General features: G+C 44.0%; 1 protein-coding gene across 1 annotated transcript; it reads left to right on the top strand.

Annotated features, from left to right (window-relative positions):
- Positions 1–2191: 2191 nt before the first annotated feature.
- On the top strand, positions 2192–5593 carry LOC121975809 (cysteine-rich receptor-like protein kinase 29). The gene is made up of 8 exons (XM_042527687.1): positions 2192–2753; positions 2832–3822; positions 3889–4008; positions 4072–4208; positions 4288–4498; positions 4571–4808; positions 4876–5026; positions 5091–5593. Exons 1-8 carry the CDS (start codon positions 2310–2312, stop codon positions 5409–5411), a joined length of 2613 nt encoding a protein of 870 aa, XP_042383621.1. The 5' UTR covers positions 2192–2309; the 3' UTR covers positions 5412–5593.
- The last annotated feature ends 11843 nt before the right edge of the window (positions 5594–17436 follow it).

Consider the following 17436-nt stretch of genomic DNA (forward strand, 5'->3'; position numbering starts at 1 on the left):
GCTTTCTTCTTAGAATCCCTAGGCGGGGAGCTTTCTGCCTTAGAAGCCTACGGTTGCTCCTTCTTATTATAGTCGCTCGGGCCCTTGTGATGGTAATCGAGGCCCGGCTCTCGATAGAAGGCCGAGGAAAACTTCTCAGGCTGCTTTCTTTTGGACCCTCTATCAGAAGCATGGGTTGGCTCCTTAGAAATTGTCGGCATCTTGTAAGGTCAAGAAGTGGTGGTCTGCTTCTCGAAGGCTGGCCGCCTCTTGGCTTCTTTATATAGCTTGTATTCTCCTATCGTCATGGTTACGTTGATTCTACCGGTGTTCTCCATCTTTACGCTCCAGAACAGGTGAAGAAGTTCCCATAGACGAGACTAAATTGATCCTGTTCGGAGTCTGAGTCAGATGAAAGATGGATGAAGTGTCGCTGGCATTGACGAGGAGGAGACTTGGATGTTGCAATCGCACGGGCTTTGGAGAATGGACCCCCACATGGTCCTGAATAACTGTTGGGCCTACGCCGGCGGTACCAGACCCTTGCACACACTCAGACAAGTACAGAGACCAAGAACCAAGTAAAAAATCCCTGGAGCAGGTGTTCCGACGCTCAAGTCAGATACTTTTTCTCCAGAAGAACAGTGTACGAAGGAAGAAGAAAAGTAAACAAGTATGCGAGTGAGCGTACTTGCGCAAGAGAGAGAGCGTCCCTTTTTATATAACAATACGTACCTTCTAGAGACTAACCCCTGTCAAGGATGTCGGGTGTCAAGACTTGTTGAATGGTGGAGGACACGTGACCTTCTCCTATAGACTGGAGGAAGGTTCTACTTGCGGATGATCCCAATCGTTGGAATATTCCCTGACATACAGCAGATATTCTCTGACAGGTGGTTACGATTCCATGATCTGTTGTCGCGTAGTGTCTTCTATCTTGCCCAGGTGCGATTGAAATAGCCATGGTTGGTCTGTTGGGTGCTGATAAACAGACTGGTCGGACCCCTTCTGTCGGCCTTTATGATTCCGCCCCCACCAAAGGTGATAAATTTGTTCATGTGGACCAGCTTGACAATCCCTAATCGGTAAAGTGAGGTCGAGTTTGGTCCTGACCGCGCTTCCTTCCGTAGCCCTGGTTTCCCGACCGGTACACCTCTCTCTAGCTTCATACACCGGATGGCCCCGGATGGGTTCACTCCATATATCGACTATCACATCTCCTTGTCTTCTGACTATCACGTCCCCTTGACTTTTGACTATCACGTCTCATTGACTTTTGACTGTCACGTCCTCTTGACTTCTGACTATCACGTCTCCTTAATTTCTGACTACCATGTTCTTTTGACCAGATTCTATTAATATGATGGCAAAAGATGAATACGCTTGCCCCCAGTACCCCCGTCAATTCGTCCCAGGGCCAACACGGGGAAGATAAATTACGGACGACTATTAGTTTTTAGAATAATGATTAATATATAAGGAAGATATTTACCTTAATTTTATCGAGATTCGAATCCCAAAACTCATGATGAATATCATTATATGGAATAAAACATAGATTCTGATAATTTAACGCACTTTCGATGCACCCCTGGGCAGAATCGGATTCATTCAGGAACCAACGCGGAGTCTTCCATTTGTCATTCAGAATCAAACGAGAGTCTTCCATCCGTCACCAGTGGAAAATACGCGACTTTAGTAGCGTTGAAACGCAACTGCAGCAGGGGAACAGCTGTGCACTAAAGCCAAACTCCATCAGAAAGGAGAAAGCTTATTTTACCCTTTATTCTTTATCCTGTATCTTTTTCATATTACCCTAGCATTTTTAAAGATTCTATTTTACCTCTATATACTTTACAAAACAGATAAAATATTCCTGTAATCAAAATGACTTTCTGTTCACATTTAGCAAATAAAATGAAGACAAATATTTCGACTTCCAAATTACCTCTTCAGTAATTTAGCATTTGGCCTTTATATTGATGGAGGAGGACTATTTTAATTTTGATTTTACAAACAATAGGGGATAAAATGAAAAAAAAAATATTGGGTTACAATAAAAACGACTCACTAGAAATAGAAAATTGTTTTCTTTTGTCATTTTCTCATGTTTAAATTAACATATTTTTGTTATCATTTCCTAACGCTTTTGCAATCTAGCCAAACTTTTTTGGATCATACTGATTACTATTTTGTCTGATATATAAATTGCAACTTCTACCACAGTCATATGGTTTAATTCATTCTTCAATTTCGTGCTATCATTGAACATTCTTTGTCGAAATTCCTCAAGAAGATCAAAAAAAAAATTTTTTTTAAATATTCAGGGCATGAGAAGCTCTGTGTTAATTATCTTCTTCGTCGTCGCTCTTCCCGCCATCGCCGCCCAACTGCCGTTGTACAACTGCACCGGAGGCACGTTTGACTCGGCGGCCAGCGGCGGTTTCGGCGGAAGCCTCAGCGCGCTCTTCTCCTCACTCTCTTCCACCTCCTCCGCCTCCAACGCCGCGAATGACACTGCCGGCGCCGGCACGGACGCCGCCTACGGCCTGTATATGTGCCAGGGCGACCTCTTCGGCTCCGACTGCCAGAGCTGCGTCCGGATGGCGATCGCCGAAATTAACCGGTCCTGCGCCGGCTTCCGGAGGGGAGTCATCTGGTACGACCAGTGCTTGCTCCGCTACTCCGACCTCGACTTCTTCGGCCAAGTTGATTCTGCCGGCGTCAACATGGGCAACCCCGGCGAGCAGACCAGCTCCATGGAGCCCTACGAGGTGGCGTAAATATAGTTCTTTCCTTTTTATTTTTCTCAAATATGAGATTTTTAGTCAATTGGGATGGAAATTGAGCAGATGATGTCGGCGTTAGTTGAAGAGGCTCCTTTCCGGCGGCCGCTCATGTTCGCCTCCAACACCTCCGACCTCTATCCGATCTTCTCCATCGCCCAGTGCACCTCCGACCTCACCTCCGCCGGCTGCCAGCGCTGCCTCGCCTCGATCTTGAACTCCACGCGGATCTGCTGCCTCAGCCAAAAGGGCTGGCGCTATCTCTCACCGAGCTGCTGGATCCGATACGAGGCCTCCCCCTTCTTTTCCGTCCCCGGTAAAACCGAGATCATCCGCAGTCGCTGCTCCGCCGACGACTTCCCTGCCGCCCTTCTCGCTTCCGAGCAGTCGAACCTCCAAACTGCAGTCGCCGAATTGGAATCCAACGCCAATTCGAGAGGCTTCTACAACACCACGACAGGCGATCAGAGAGTTGGTGATTTATTTGGCCTTGCGCTCTGCCGGGAAGACCCCGCGGCGCTGCCGAACAACGCGTGCACCGGTTGCCTACACAGAGCCAGGACCGCCATCGCGGGCGAGTGTCCGAACAAGACGCAGGGGATCATGTGGTACGCCGACTGCCTCTTGCGGTACTCGAACCAGAGCATCTTCAACGTCGTGGACGTCGAAGGGAGAACCTTTTGCAGCGGGGATAGTGTCTCATCGGACACCGACAATATAACTGTTACCGGAGCTTTGGAGCTCGTCGAAGCGGCGGTGGGCAGGGCGTCGTTGTTCGCTTCCGGCATTATCACGTTAAGCAACGCGAATTCGAGCTACGTGACGGCGCAGTGCACGAGGGATCTGAGCAGGGAGAATTGCCGTAGCTGCTTGGGAAACGCGACGAGCAGGATCGTGACGGATTGCCGGCAGCGAAGAGGGTGGCAGTTCTTGTCCGGGAGCTGCATGATTAGATACGAGGTGTATCCTTTCTTTAACCAGACGGTGGCGACGATAATAACCCCCGCAGCCGCCCCTCCGCCGGCACCTGGCGGTGGCGGTAGAAACTCTTCGCGAGGTTTGCGTCTGCCTCATTGCATCAAAATTCGAACTCGAAAAATCAGTGAATCTTAATCTCTTGCAGAAGGAGGACGCAGTAGATCATCAAATGTTAAAGTCATTGCAATTGTTCTTCCAATTGTGGCAGTATTGCTCCTCCTTGGAATGCTTCTCTTCCGTAGATGGAAGTTGAGAAGAAAAAGAGGTAACCAACCATTAGCTCTTTTGCTCACATGAAGATTGACTGATATTTTCACTCTTTTTTTAGATCATAGGAAACTTTTGGATCAAGATTTCAAAACTCGAGAGATGTTCTTGTTTGATTTCGACACCATAAAATTGGCTACTAATAACTTTTCCAATGAGAACAAGCTCGGGGAAGGTGGATTTGGACCTGTTTATAAGGTATTAGCGCTGCTTGTGTTGTCTCATTGATGTCATGAAACAGAGCATGGTTAGTTGATCTTATCTCAATTTTTTTCAGGGAGTTTTGCGTGATGGATCAGAAATAGCAGTCAAAAGATTGTCAGAGAAATCCAAACAAGGCCCAACTGAGTTCAAGAATGAGGTGAAGCTGATCGCAAAGCTTCAGCACAAGAATCTTGTGAGGATGTTGGGATGTTGTGTGGAAGGTGAAGAAAAGCTACTAATCTATGAATTACTCCCCAACAACAGTCTCGATGCCTTTCTGTTTGGTCAGTTCTTTCCCTCTCTTCACTTAAACAAGTAAATTCTGGATTCTCATTATCTACATGCTTCTTCGATAGATGCGAACAAGCGTGCACAGTTGAATTGGGAGAGAAGGTTTCTGATAATCTCAGGGATCGCAAAAGGCCTTCTGTATCTCCACGAAGACTCACTTCTGAAGGTCATACACAGAGATCTCAAAGCTAGCAACATCTTGTTGGACAAGCACATGAATGCCAAGATATCAGACTTTGGCATGGCAAAGATTTACATCACTGATGAAAATGTCGTCAACACGAATCGAATTGTTGGAACTTTGTAAGTGAATCCAAACAACAAGTCCGACTTTGTAGTTTATTGTATATGAATGTTTCATTCAATGCAGTGGATATATGGCTCCGGAGTACGCCATGGATGGAGTTTTTTCAGTGAAATCAGATGTGTACAGCTTCGGTGTTCTCCTCTTGGAAATCATAAGCGGCGAAAGGAACGGAAGAGCACATCTCGAGCAACACGGGCAGAGCCTTCTCAGAACCGTAAGTGTTCGAAGTTTCTCCATCAAATAGCATCAAACTAGTAAAATTGCTTGGATCTTTGCAGGCATGGGATCTGTGGAAGGAAGACAAGGCTATCGAATTCATCGATCAATCGCTCAGGGATCATTGCCCGGTCGGTGAAGTAGTGAAATGCATCCACATAGGGCTGTTATGTGTTCAGGAAAATGCTGAAGAAAGACCCACCATGTTTACAGTGGTTGTCATGTTGAGAACTGAAAATACTGAGCTACCTTCGCCTGGACAACCACCAAACTTCTTAAGGAAGACTCCTGAAGCGGATGCATCGTCTTCGTCGCAGAGCCCAACTCCGTCAGTTCTTCAATCTATCAATGAGGTCACGGAGTCTGAGCTTGCTCCAAGATAGTCTGAGCTTAGTACCGTATGAAAACATAAGAAAGAGATGAATCTAGATAGAATAAGATAGTGAAGTTTAAGTGCTAATTAAGATATGTGATTAGCTGAACAATTAAATTTCTCTCTTGAAATGATTGTTAAGATGCAGTAATTGATTTTGGTGTAAAAGTTCATAATATCAGACTTTTTCTACTTCATGCTGCTCAAAGATAAATTCAAGGGCAAATCTATAAAGAAATTTACTAATTGCCCTTAAAATTGTACGCCTAAGATCTACTTATTTTCTTCTTTTTTGAAAAATAAGATTGTGACAACAAAAAAAAAAGAGTGAGGAATGGGAGTAAAAGCAAGAGAGGATGATACTCCAAAAAAAAAAAAATGGATGAGAGGATGGTATCTTTGTTTTATCTATTTAATAAAAGGATGTCATTTTACATTTTAGGTAGAAAAATTAAAAGGACATCTCTTATCTCTTATTTTTATTATTGTCAAAAGAGTATTTTAAACCTGCATCAATTGATTTTCAACAATGACGTTCATCCAGGGAGAAATGAGGAGCCTTTCATATGTCACCATCTATAAGTGGTGGTGGCAAAAGACAATTTACACATCTCAGCGTCGTCTCCGTCAGTTGATCCCCAAACGGACAATACATGCTGCAAAAGGTTAGAACCGTCAACCCAGCGGCCCCCTCACCCCGGCCCCACAAGTATGAGAGGGAGTAAATCACGGTGAATACGGGCCCAGCTATGACATGGCGGTCTCAGGGTTTAGCACGGACAGATATTAATGTTATCGCATTTGCTGCCGCAGACCCTCGACCTCTTGACCCATGCTGCAAGAATCCATGTCATAACCAGTTGATCCCGCCCGTGGGGGCCCCAAACGGACAATACATGGTATGATAGGAGTTGGATGCTTGCTGTCGAGCACTTCCTGCTGCCTACAAGTCTAAACAATAGCTTTTTCCCCCAAGATACAACTCGTAATAGGGGCTGATCTTGTCCAGTGGTGTAGCTCCTCTGATATTAAGTGAAACTTTTGAAGGGAAAAATAAATATGTAGAGGGTAAGTATTCCATAATAATTTTATCATTATCAATCAAGTTATGTTGGATTTATTTGATCCTTATATTTAAATATACAAGAATTTAAGAGCAGAATTTAAGAGCACAAAAAGTTAAGAAAAAAATACAACTAACAAAAAAGATAATACGGGAAGAGTCGACGGACTCGATGCGTCCTGTTGAAGATCGGTCGCCGGTTAGAAGGGGGCTTGGATAGACGGTGCCCCCAAATACTCGCTTCTTACGTATTTGTTAGCACAGCGAAATACAAACAATACAAATACAAATACGAAAGCTAAATACTAAAGGAAAATGCAAACCAATATACACCGATTACATGGTTCGGAGATAAGGCTCCTACTCCACGGCTATCCGTAAAGTGGATGAGCCCTATCCGTCGGTGGATTACTCCCCGGAAGACCTCCGGCTAGCTCACGTAGCTCCTTGTAGGTGGAGAAATCTAACCACAACTCTCACCAAGGACTCTTGAGAAGCTAGGGCATTGGTAGAATACTAATAGGGGTTAACCACCTCTATTTCGTCAACTATAACCAAGCTCCCAAACCTTGGTTATCTAGGCCACAGGTTGAAATTTCTGCCTACCAGTCGACTGCCAAAATCATCAGTCGACTGTCCTCTTGTGGAAATTCGATCAGTACATCCCAACGGCTCTATACCAGTCGACTGGTAAAAGTACTAATTGACTGCTCCACACTAGCTGAGCGAACAGAAACATTCTGTTCGCTCCAGTCGACTGCTAGTCAACTGCACCAGTCGACTGATGAAACTACCAGTCGACTGGTACCCGAGTACACGTCACTCAGCACTCGGACCTTCACCCTTACGACTCATTTGACACTTCTTTGTAACCTTGACCTCTTGCCTTCAAGCCTACTTCTTTTGGCTCTCGTCCCTCGGATGCATTCAAGCCTGCAGCTCGTCTCCAATGTCATCCTTCGCGTATGCCTCGAAGTCGCTTTCCTCGGCTCTTGTCCTCGCTGCCTTATCCACGGTCCCTCGGATGCTCCATCCTTCACCAGACCCGAAGCAATCAACTTGAGTCAAATGTGTATCCTGCAAACTTGCACAACTCAAATACAAATATCAAATACAAGGGTGAACCTAACTTAAACCCTTTGCCTAAACACCAAAACACATGGTCGCATGGACCATTGGGATTGCTCCAACAATCTCCCCCTTTTTGATGTTTGGCAATATGTTTAAGTTAGGGAAAACATAATAGCAAATAAACATGCTAAAACAAATGGACTTACGTTGTCAAGACTACACACTTGGACTTACACCGCCGAATGGACTTACGTTGCCAATGCTACACACTTGGACTTACACCGCCGAATGGGCTTACGTTGTCAAGGCTACACACTTGGACTTATACTGCCGAATGGACTTACATTGCCAAGGCTACACACTTGGACTTACACTGCCGAATGGACTTACATTGCCAAGGCTACACACTTGGACTTACACTGCCAAAACAAAAATGCAAACATGCATTGGAATCTATCCCAAGGCTCCCCCTACACTTATGCTCCCCATTGAGATAGGAATTTTCCCACAGGGCTTTTTAAGAACCTATCACAAGGCTCCCCCTACGCAAAGGTATTTTCAGGTTTCCCAACTAAACCTTATTTCTCCCCCTTTGCCTAACATCCAAAAAGCTTTCCAACAATATCCCAATTGTTAAAAACTTGTCATCCAACTAACCCTAAACTCGTGTATTTATCCCCATGGATCTCTTACACGAGCTGACCCGGTCCTAAACCAATGCTAAAAATAAATTCAGACTGCATCAGTCGACTGCAACAGTCGACTAATCTTATTGAAACAACACACAGAACCATTCTGTGTTCGATATTCACTGTTACCAGTCGACCGGTAATTGTACTAGTCGACTAACACCCTATTTAAGCCCTTCTCAACATTTCTGACCCAATTTCATAAATGGGTCAATAATTCCACAAACATCCAAAAATCCTCAAATTTTGTGGAGAGGTCTGTTTTACCCATGTCTACTTGGAAAAAATACATTACAAAATATATCTAGAACCAATCCCAAGATTGATATAAAATCCAAAACTAGCTAAATGGTTCAATTGAACTTTGACCTAAAGTCCTAGCATTGACTTCCTCTTGATGTATTTGCCCATACTAAACCACAATGCATCCCTAGCATTGGTTTATATGGCGCATATACATCCAAAATCAATTATTATGCTATATGACCCCCAATGTCATATTTCTAAGCATGAAACATAATCCAATTGTGTCAATTCCCTAGGTTTGAGACTTAAGTCCGTCTTCAAACCACTTAGCACATTCCATGACCCAATCTAGACTCTCAAGTAGAATCCACTTGAGATCCATTTGTCATGGATCTCAACTTGACTCTTAGAGCTCCCCTAGAGCTTTTAACCTTAGCCACCTCCCTAGGTGACTCATCCACAATTGCTAGGCCACATCGGTACACCTCTGGTGACACTTGGCCTACAAACCTAACGTTTTTAACCTTGGACACCTTGTCATTGGCTAATTTAACCTTACCATTAAATGACTTTCCCTTGCCATTTATTGGTTTCTCCTTACTATAGTCATATGCAACCCTAGCATAAGACTTTCCCTTAGCATTGAAGACACTAGATCGGTATCCCAAACCTGATCTATCATTATTGGGTTTTTGACTACCCAACACCATATCTAAACCCTTACACCCAACATTGAATCTTTCTAGGGTTTTTCCAATTTATCAAGCTTTACCTCCAAAGCTTGATTTTCCCTTTCTAGATTCCTAACCCTAGAATTGACTTATCCACATTGGACATTCCTAAACCTACCCATTTTTCTAGGCATATGTCTCCCCTTCTTGGGATTAATATCTTGGGTTCCCTTAGGTCTAACGTTTCTAGAGTTATCATGAATGAATTTTCTAGGGTTATGATCCACATTTACCCTACTCCTATCATGATATTTAAAACCAATGTTATGTATGGGAAAATAATAGCAATTATTTCTATCATGCATGGGAGTGTAAGAATTTAAATTTGAATTACACTTCAAATTAGGGTATACTTCCTTTACCCTTGAAGCTCCCTCCCGACTTGAGCTTTTCTTCTTCTTCTCTTTCTCCCATTTCTTTAATTGCGCTAGCTTCTTGATTTCCCCCTTCTTAGGGCATTTGGTGTGGTAGTGACATTTCTCCCCACACGTGAAGCATCTAATGCACATTCTCCTCCTTTGGGCTTCTTTATTCCTACAACTCATATTAGTATTTAAAATAACTTGATTGGGTTTAGGATTTACCTTCTTCTTAACCAATGGACACCTACTCTTGTAGTGTCCTTTCTCATTGCACCCGAAGCACACAATGTGGTCCTTTGACTTTGCTTCGGTGAATGTGCTTACTAGGTTGACCTCCAAGACTTCTTCTTCACTTGTCTTGGATTCTTCTTCAACCTTTGAGGATGTCTCCTCTTCCACACTAGTGGATGGCATTTCTACATCCTTCTCCTCTTTGGATGTTGAGCATGGCTCATCTTCCATTTGCTCCTCCTCAACTTAAGCCACTTCATCCTTTTCTTCGGATTTTTCCTCTTCGTGTGTAAGCATGAGTTCTTCCCATTGAACCTTCTTTATCTTGCTCCACAAATCGTGAGCATTCTCTTACTCACCTACACACCTCATCATATTAGAAGGTAACATATCAATTAAAATTGATATTACCTTATTGTTTGCCTTCGATCTTGAGGTTTGCTCCTCCGTCCAATACCGTGGTCGGAGCTTCTTCCCTTTCTTGTCTTTAGAAACTTCGAACGGTTCCTTGATCACCATCATGGTATCCCAATCCGTGTCGAAGAAGACCTCCATCTTCATCATCCAATAGGTGATGTCCCATAAGCCTCTGCCTTCAAATTTCGGCGGTTCAATCAAGCTGGTCATCTTGCTTCCTTGGTGGTTAGTCCAATGGAGAGCGACCCGCTCTGATACCACTTGTTGGGGATCGGTGCCCGGCTAGAAAGGGGTTGGATAGACGGCGCCCCAAATACTCGCTTCCTACGTATTTGTTAGCACAGCGAAATACAAACAATATAAATACAAATGCGAAAGCTAAATACTAAAGGAAATGCAAATCAATACACGCAGATTTACGTGGTTTGCAGATAAGGGTCCTACTCCATGGCTATCCGTAAGGTGGGCAATCCCTATCCGTCGGTGGATTATTCCTCGGAAGACCTCCGGCTAGCTCATGTAACTCCTTGTGGGTGGAGAAACCTCACCACAACTCTCACCAAGGACTCTTGAGAAGTTAGGACACTGGTAGACTTCTAATAGGGGTTAACCACCTCTATTTCGTCAACTATAACCAAACTCCCAAGCCTTGGTTATATAGGCCACGGGTTGAAAACTCCGCCTACCAGTCGACTGCCAAAACCATCAGTCGACTATCCTCTTGTGGAGATTCGACCGTTACATCCCAACGGCTTTATACCAATCGACTGGTAAAAGTACCAGTCGACTCCTCCACACTAGCTGAGCGAACAGAAACAATCTGTTCGCTCCCAATCGACTGGTACTCGAGTACACGTCACTCAGCACTCGAACCCTCACCCTTACGACTCATTTGACTCTTCTTTGCAGCCTTAACCTCTTGCCTTCAAGCCTACTTCCTTTGGCTCTCGTCCCTCGAATGCATTCAAGCCCATGGCTTGTCCTAATGTCATCCTTCGTGTATACCTCGAAGTCGCTTCCCTCGGCCCTTGTCCTCGCTGCCTTGTCCACGGTCCCTCGGATGCTCTATCCTTCACCGAACCCAAAGCCATCAACCTGAGTCAAATGTGTATCCTGCAAACCTTCACAATTCAAATACACATATCAAATACAAGGGTGAACATAACTTAAACCCTTTGCTCAAACACTAAAATACATGGTCGCACGGACGATTAGGATTGCTCCAACACGTCCAAGGGACAAGGTGCTGCGGAAGAGTACGCTGCCGGATAAGAAGGCAGCACGCGAAGTTTTCGAGGGACGAGAAGCCGGAGTGGAAGATTGCTCGAGGAGAAGGTCAGAAGATGGGTTCGAGTGGGCCCAATTTCAGATGGCCGAGATCACCCAAGCAATCGGAGTAGGCGCCGGTCAGTCAGTACAGCCGGCTAATCCGAGTGCCCGGACCAGCTGGTTCAGACGCCCGAACCATCTGAGTGCCCGAATCGACTGTTGGTGCAACCTTAGGTCAAGGTTGACCTGGTTGACCTGACTCGAGTTGACCTGACTCGAGTTGTATTTTGATGTTTGACTTAGGAAGATTGTCGGTGCAACCTTAGGTCAAGGTTGACCTAGTTGAGTTGCATGTTGATGTTTGACACTCGTGGAAGAGTTGTATTCTTGATATGGGACAAGAATAGATGTTTGGGAGATTATTGGGGCAACCGTAGGTCAAGGTTGACCTGGTTGACCTGATTCGGGAAAAAGTCCAAGTATGGAGACTTGGCAACGGAAAAGTCCAAGCAGGGAGCTTGGCACTAGAAAAGTCCAAGTATGGAGACTTGGCACGGGAAAGTCCTAACTGGGATGTTAGGCAGTTGAAAAGTCCTGGTGAGTGAATCCAGGCAGTGGGAAAGTCCTAACTGGGATGTTAGGCAGTGTGGAAAGTCCTGGTGAGTGGAGCCAGGCAGTGAGAAAGTCCTAACTGGGATGTTAGGCAGTTGGAAAGTCCTGGTGAGTGAAGCCAGGCAGTGAGAAAGTCCTAACTGGGATGTTAGGCAGTGTGGAAAGTCCTGGTGAGTGAAGCCGGGCAAGGGAAAAATCCAGATGGATCAAGGGTGATCGGACATCTGGTGTGGAGAAGTCTAAGTGGGTCAAAAGGATTGACCGGACAATTAGCGAGAAGTGCTAGCAGGTCAAGGGAGTGACCGGATGCTAGGAATGATGTACCAACAGGTCAAGGTTGACCGAATGTTGGTGTGGAAGCCTTAGGTCTAGGGCTGAGAAGTTTGGATCGGTCTGGTGACCGATCCAGTGATACTGCGTTTGCCCTGATCGGTCTGGTGACCGATCAGAATCATATCAGTGGCTCACTGATTGTAATCTGATCGGTGAAACAAAAATGATCGAGGCTGGACATGCGATGAGTGACATAAACTTCGAGTACAAAAAGACGTGATGGGTCTCGCTATAGCTCGATCGGTCGTGGACCGATCGGGAGGATGCCTGATCGGTCTCATGGGGTACAACACCTAATTCGGTGCTCACTCGACACATTCCTAGAACAGAGTGGAGGAAAATTGAGCTCGATTGACCTTGAGGTCCGAACGTTCTGACCGCGGATCAGGGAAATTGTTCTTTTCCGCTAAAGAGCTTGTCGGTGCACGGTTGCTCTTCTTTGCAAGCTTCGCGTGAGCTTCTCGATGGGATATCCTGCTGTTGTAGGTGTTCCGAGGAGCTACTGCTTCAACGAAATCCAGTCGGCGAGGAGGCAAGAAAACCTGTGTTTTTACATTCATTGTTCTTGTCTTCTTGTATTTCTTGTTATATTCCTTTCTTGCTGTTGCAAGAATATTGTGGCGAGGTTTCTCCACCCACAAGGAGTATATTGTATTAGCCGGTTCTCCGGGGACTCATCCACCGACGGATTGACTGGACTCGTCCACCTTACGGACACGCCGAGGAGTAGGAGCCCTAATCTCCGAACCTCGTTACATCGACGCGTTGAGGTTTGATCTTCTTGTTTTCGTTTCCTTGTTTGTTTTTCCGCTGCGCTAACGAATTGTAGGAAGAAAAACGAGAAATTGGGGTCGGCTATTCACACCCCCCTCTCTAGCCTCGTACAAAGGATCCTAACAAGTGGTATCAGAGCGAGGTCGCTCTTCATCGGATCAACACCCGTGGGAGCAAAGCTAGAGAATGGATCTCTATGGAGAAGACGTCACCATTCCACCCTTCTACGAATGCGGCGACTTCGCGTATTGGAAGGTAAGGATGAAGTACTTTCTTATGACTAACATAATGAATTGGTTTTGTGTACAAGAAGACTTTTCTCCTCCGGTGGATAGGGAAGGAAAACCTCTTGAGAAGAAAGAGTGGACCGGAGAACAAATTCACAAATCCGAAATCAACGAAGAGGTAACAAAAACAATTGAATTTTCATTACCTACTAATATTTTGTGTAAGATAGGTAAATACAACAATGCCAAGGAGTTGTGGGATAACTTGGCCAAGTACCATGAGGAGAGCTCCACTTCAAGCCATGAAGAGGAGCATAGTGAGTCAAGTAGCTCACATCATGGAGGGAGCGAATTGGGAGTTGAGGGCTACTCAACATCCAAGGAAGAAGAGGAGGAGAGTTCCTCTTGCTCAAGTTCGGAGCAAGAAGAAGAAGTTTTCACCTCCGGAAGGGTTGAAGAAGAAAGCTCATCTCCACCCTCAACCCTAGGTAACTCAAGCAATTTAAGTTCAATTAAATTACACATTATGTGCTTTGAGTGTAGGGAACATGGACATTACAAGAGTAAGTGTCCAAAGAGGGTAAGAAAGACTCCACCGGCGCCAAAGGTCAAGGAAGCCGGAGTCCCGAAACGCAAGGGCAAGGAGCACATCGTGTGCTTCCAATGCAAGCAAAGGGGACACTATAGGAGCCATTGTCCGAGGGGGAGGCAACCTCACAAGGGCAAGAGACCGGGCACAACGATAGGGGGAGCTAAGGCAAACCCTAAGGTAACCTCTAAGGTTCATTATTGCAATTCTAATAAAACTCATGCTAGTAGTTTTGTTGCAATTGTTAATAATGATAAACATGTTAACTTTAGGAACCAATACATGTGCTTAGGAGCTAAACATGTTAGCCTAGGTAAGGATAACACTAGAAATATCAACCCTAGGATTAACGCTTCTAAAGTTAAGGAAAACCTAGGTAGAAATCCCAAGAAGACTAGACACATGCCTAGGAATATCTTAAGAGAAAATGACAAATTAAAACTTGAGGTATTAGAGAGAGAAAATCAAGTCTTGAGGTCAAGACTTGATAATTTAGAAAAGGCTCTTAAAAACATGGAGAAGTCATCTCTAGGGTTTAAGAGTCAAAAACTCAAGTCCAAGGACAAGAAAGGTTTGGGTCACAAACCTAAGTCCCAAATGGTCAAGCCCACTTACCACAATGTTCCATTCGATTATGGAACAAAACCTAGGGCTAGGAAGACCATTACCAAGGTTACAAGGGGAGTCACCCCTATAGTTGACCTTGACGAGACCCAAATGACCAAGGCTTCAAAGCCTAAGAGGGTCATTAGGAGGGTTGCTAGGGAAGTCATCCCTAGTGAATATTTAGTGAACCCAATGAGCTCAAATAGGTATTGGGTTCCTAGGAGCATCTTCTCTACACCATAAATGGGTTAGAGAGTGTCAACTCCAATAAGAAGGGTAGTTAACCCAACTTTGAGGAAATTGACACTCAAGGAGCATTTTCAAGGTTTTTGGGAACCTTTGAAAATGAAATGGAATAATCTTTATCATTCACTCCTTGGAAGAGTAAAGTGTACCAAAGTGAGAATATATTAATCTTACTTTAATTTGACACAATTTGGAAAAACCTAGAGAAATATCAAATTGGGATTTTGATATTCTCTTAGGTAATCAAGGCAATCCGGGCCTTAACTTAGAAGTGCTACTCTTGTAGAATTTTAAATGGTATAAATCAAACAAGAGATCAAGAAATGTCAATTTGGGTTTTGACATTTTCTTGGAGCACTTTGGGCAATCTAGGATTAGAATTTAAGTTAGCTAAGTGTTTAAGGATACTTAGATAGGTAATCTAGGTATTTTATTTGTGTTAACTTACCATGTTTGTTTGCCATATGTCATGTCATGACATCATATTTAATTTATGATCATTTGAAATGCCATGATAATGCTTAGGTTATTATATGTCATGTGTTAGTTTAGTTTCAAACTTTATGCCATGACATCATGACATTGGCACATGTTTTCATTTATGATACCATTTTATGCCATGTCATCATCTCTTGCATTAATAATCAATTGAATTGATTTAAGGATGAAAAACACATTTTGATATTGAGATCAAATTTGTGTTTAGAAAATGCATGAGAACTTAGTCTAAGATACCTAAACTCATATCTCACATCAAATTGACTTGAATGTGGTTTGATACACCTTAGATGTGTGTGAGATATTAGGATCATGAGTTAGGATCAAGGTGCATTGTCCTTGTACCTAGATGACCCTAATTCAAGAAATTAAGGATCATAGGGAAAGCTTGTGTACAAGTCATGTACATCTAGCCCTAAGATTATGGTCCTAAATTCAAATGGTTTTAAAAGCATTTTAAAATTGATTTGAAAAACCTTGATGAAGCTTTCCTAGTGATAGCATTCATCATTGAACATTGTGATACAAAGTTGAGTTAAACTTGAACTATTTCAAAGTTTTTGAACTTTGTATCAAGATTGAAAAATGGAAGTTATTTTCATAGAAAACTATTTTTCCATGATAGTATATGTTATGAGGAATGTATCCTCAAAATTTCACAATTTTTCGAATTTTCTGGAATTTTCTAGGAGTTTCTGAATTTCGGGAAGGAAATTTCAGAAATCTGCCTATCAGAGTCTGGATGAGTTGGCATCGAAGTCTGATCGGTCCGTGGACCGATCTAAGCGTGGATCGGTCTGCAGACCGATCCAAGAACCAGAGAGCTTGGTGCGATCTGGTGAAGGCCTGATCGGTCCGGGACCGATCCATGGGTTTCGATCGGTCGGGACCGATCGAGCGCATTCGATTTCAGTGTTGGTCCGAAATTTCAGCCGAAGTTGGGTTTTGTGGATTTCTAAAGGTTTGGAACTCACAAAGACATTGTTGGTGCAATGGTCAAGGGGGAGTTGACCTTTAGGGGGAGTTTTACCTAATTGTCAAGGGGGAGTTGACTTTTAGGGGGAGTTTTTATTCCTTAAGACTTTTGAGGATTAGTGATATGGGATTATCACTAAGTTGATTGTTGAGTTTAGTATCAAGGGGGAAATTAAGAGTTTCAATGAAAGGTATGGGACTTTCATTAGGAAGAAACTCTTGACCTTGATACCCTCTTTTTCCTTTTTGATGTGTGTCAAAAAGGGGAGAGTGTTCATTGGAGAATTATTGGAGAACCCAAGTTAGGTTATCGGGTTAACCTAAGCTAGGGGAAGAATGTCAAGGAATGTTCGAGGAAGAACATTGGAATTCTTTTTGATGTGTGTCAAAAAGGGGGAGAATTATTGGAGAACCCAAGTTAGGTTATCGGGTTAACCTAAGGGGAGAATGTCTAGAGAATGTTCAAGGAAAGAACATTGGACATTGGAAGATGGTTGGAAAACCTAAGTTAGGTTATCGGGTTAACCTAACTTGATTATGGGTTTTGTCAAACATCAAAAAGGGGGAGATTGTTGGTGCAACCTTAGGTCAAGGTTGACCTGGTTGACCCGACTCGAGGTGACTTGACTCGAGTTGTATTTTGATGTTTGACTTGGGAAGATTGTCGGTGCAACCTTAGGTCAAGGTTGACCTAGTTGAGTTGCATGTTGATGTTTGACACTCGTGGAAGAGTTGTATTCTTGATATGGGACAAGAATAGATGTTTGGGAGATTATTGGGGCAACCGTAGGTCAAGGTTGACCTGGTTGACCTGATTCGGGAAAAAGTCCAAGTATGGAGACTTGGCAACGGAAAAGTCCAAGCAGGGAGCTTGGCACTAGAAAAGTCCAAGTATAGAGACTTGGCACGGGAAAGTCCTAACTGGGATGTTAGGCAGTTGAAAAGTCCTGGTGAGTGAATCCAGGCAGTGGGAAAGTCCTAACTGGGATGTTAGGCGGTGTGGAAAGTCCCGTGAGTGGAGCCAAGGAGAAAGTCCTAATCTGGATGTTAGGCGGTTGGAAAGTCTGGTGAGTGAAGCGGTGCGGTGAAAATCCTG

The sequence above is a fragment of the Zingiber officinale genome, chromosome 4B (genome assembly GCF_018446385.1).
Source record: "Zingiber officinale cultivar Zhangliang chromosome 4B, Zo_v1.1, whole genome shotgun sequence".
In the NCBI taxonomy this organism is placed as follows: Eukaryota; Viridiplantae; Streptophyta; class Magnoliopsida; order Zingiberales; family Zingiberaceae; genus Zingiber; species Zingiber officinale.

Bases quoted from the DNA above. Each gene is read 5' to 3' on its own strand.
- LOC121975809 (XM_042527687.1), top strand. From the start codon at position 2,310: ATGAGAAGCTCTGTGTTAATTATCTTCTTCGTCGTCGCTCTTCCCGCC. The intron at 3,823-3,888 runs GTTTGCGTCTGC...AATCTCTTGCAG, and splicing joins CGGTAGAAACTCTTCGCGAG to AAGGAGGACGCAGTAGATCA. The intron at 5,027-5,090 runs GTAAGTGTTCGA...GGATCTTTGCAG, and splicing joins GGCAGAGCCTTCTCAGAACC to GCATGGGATCTGTGGAAGGA.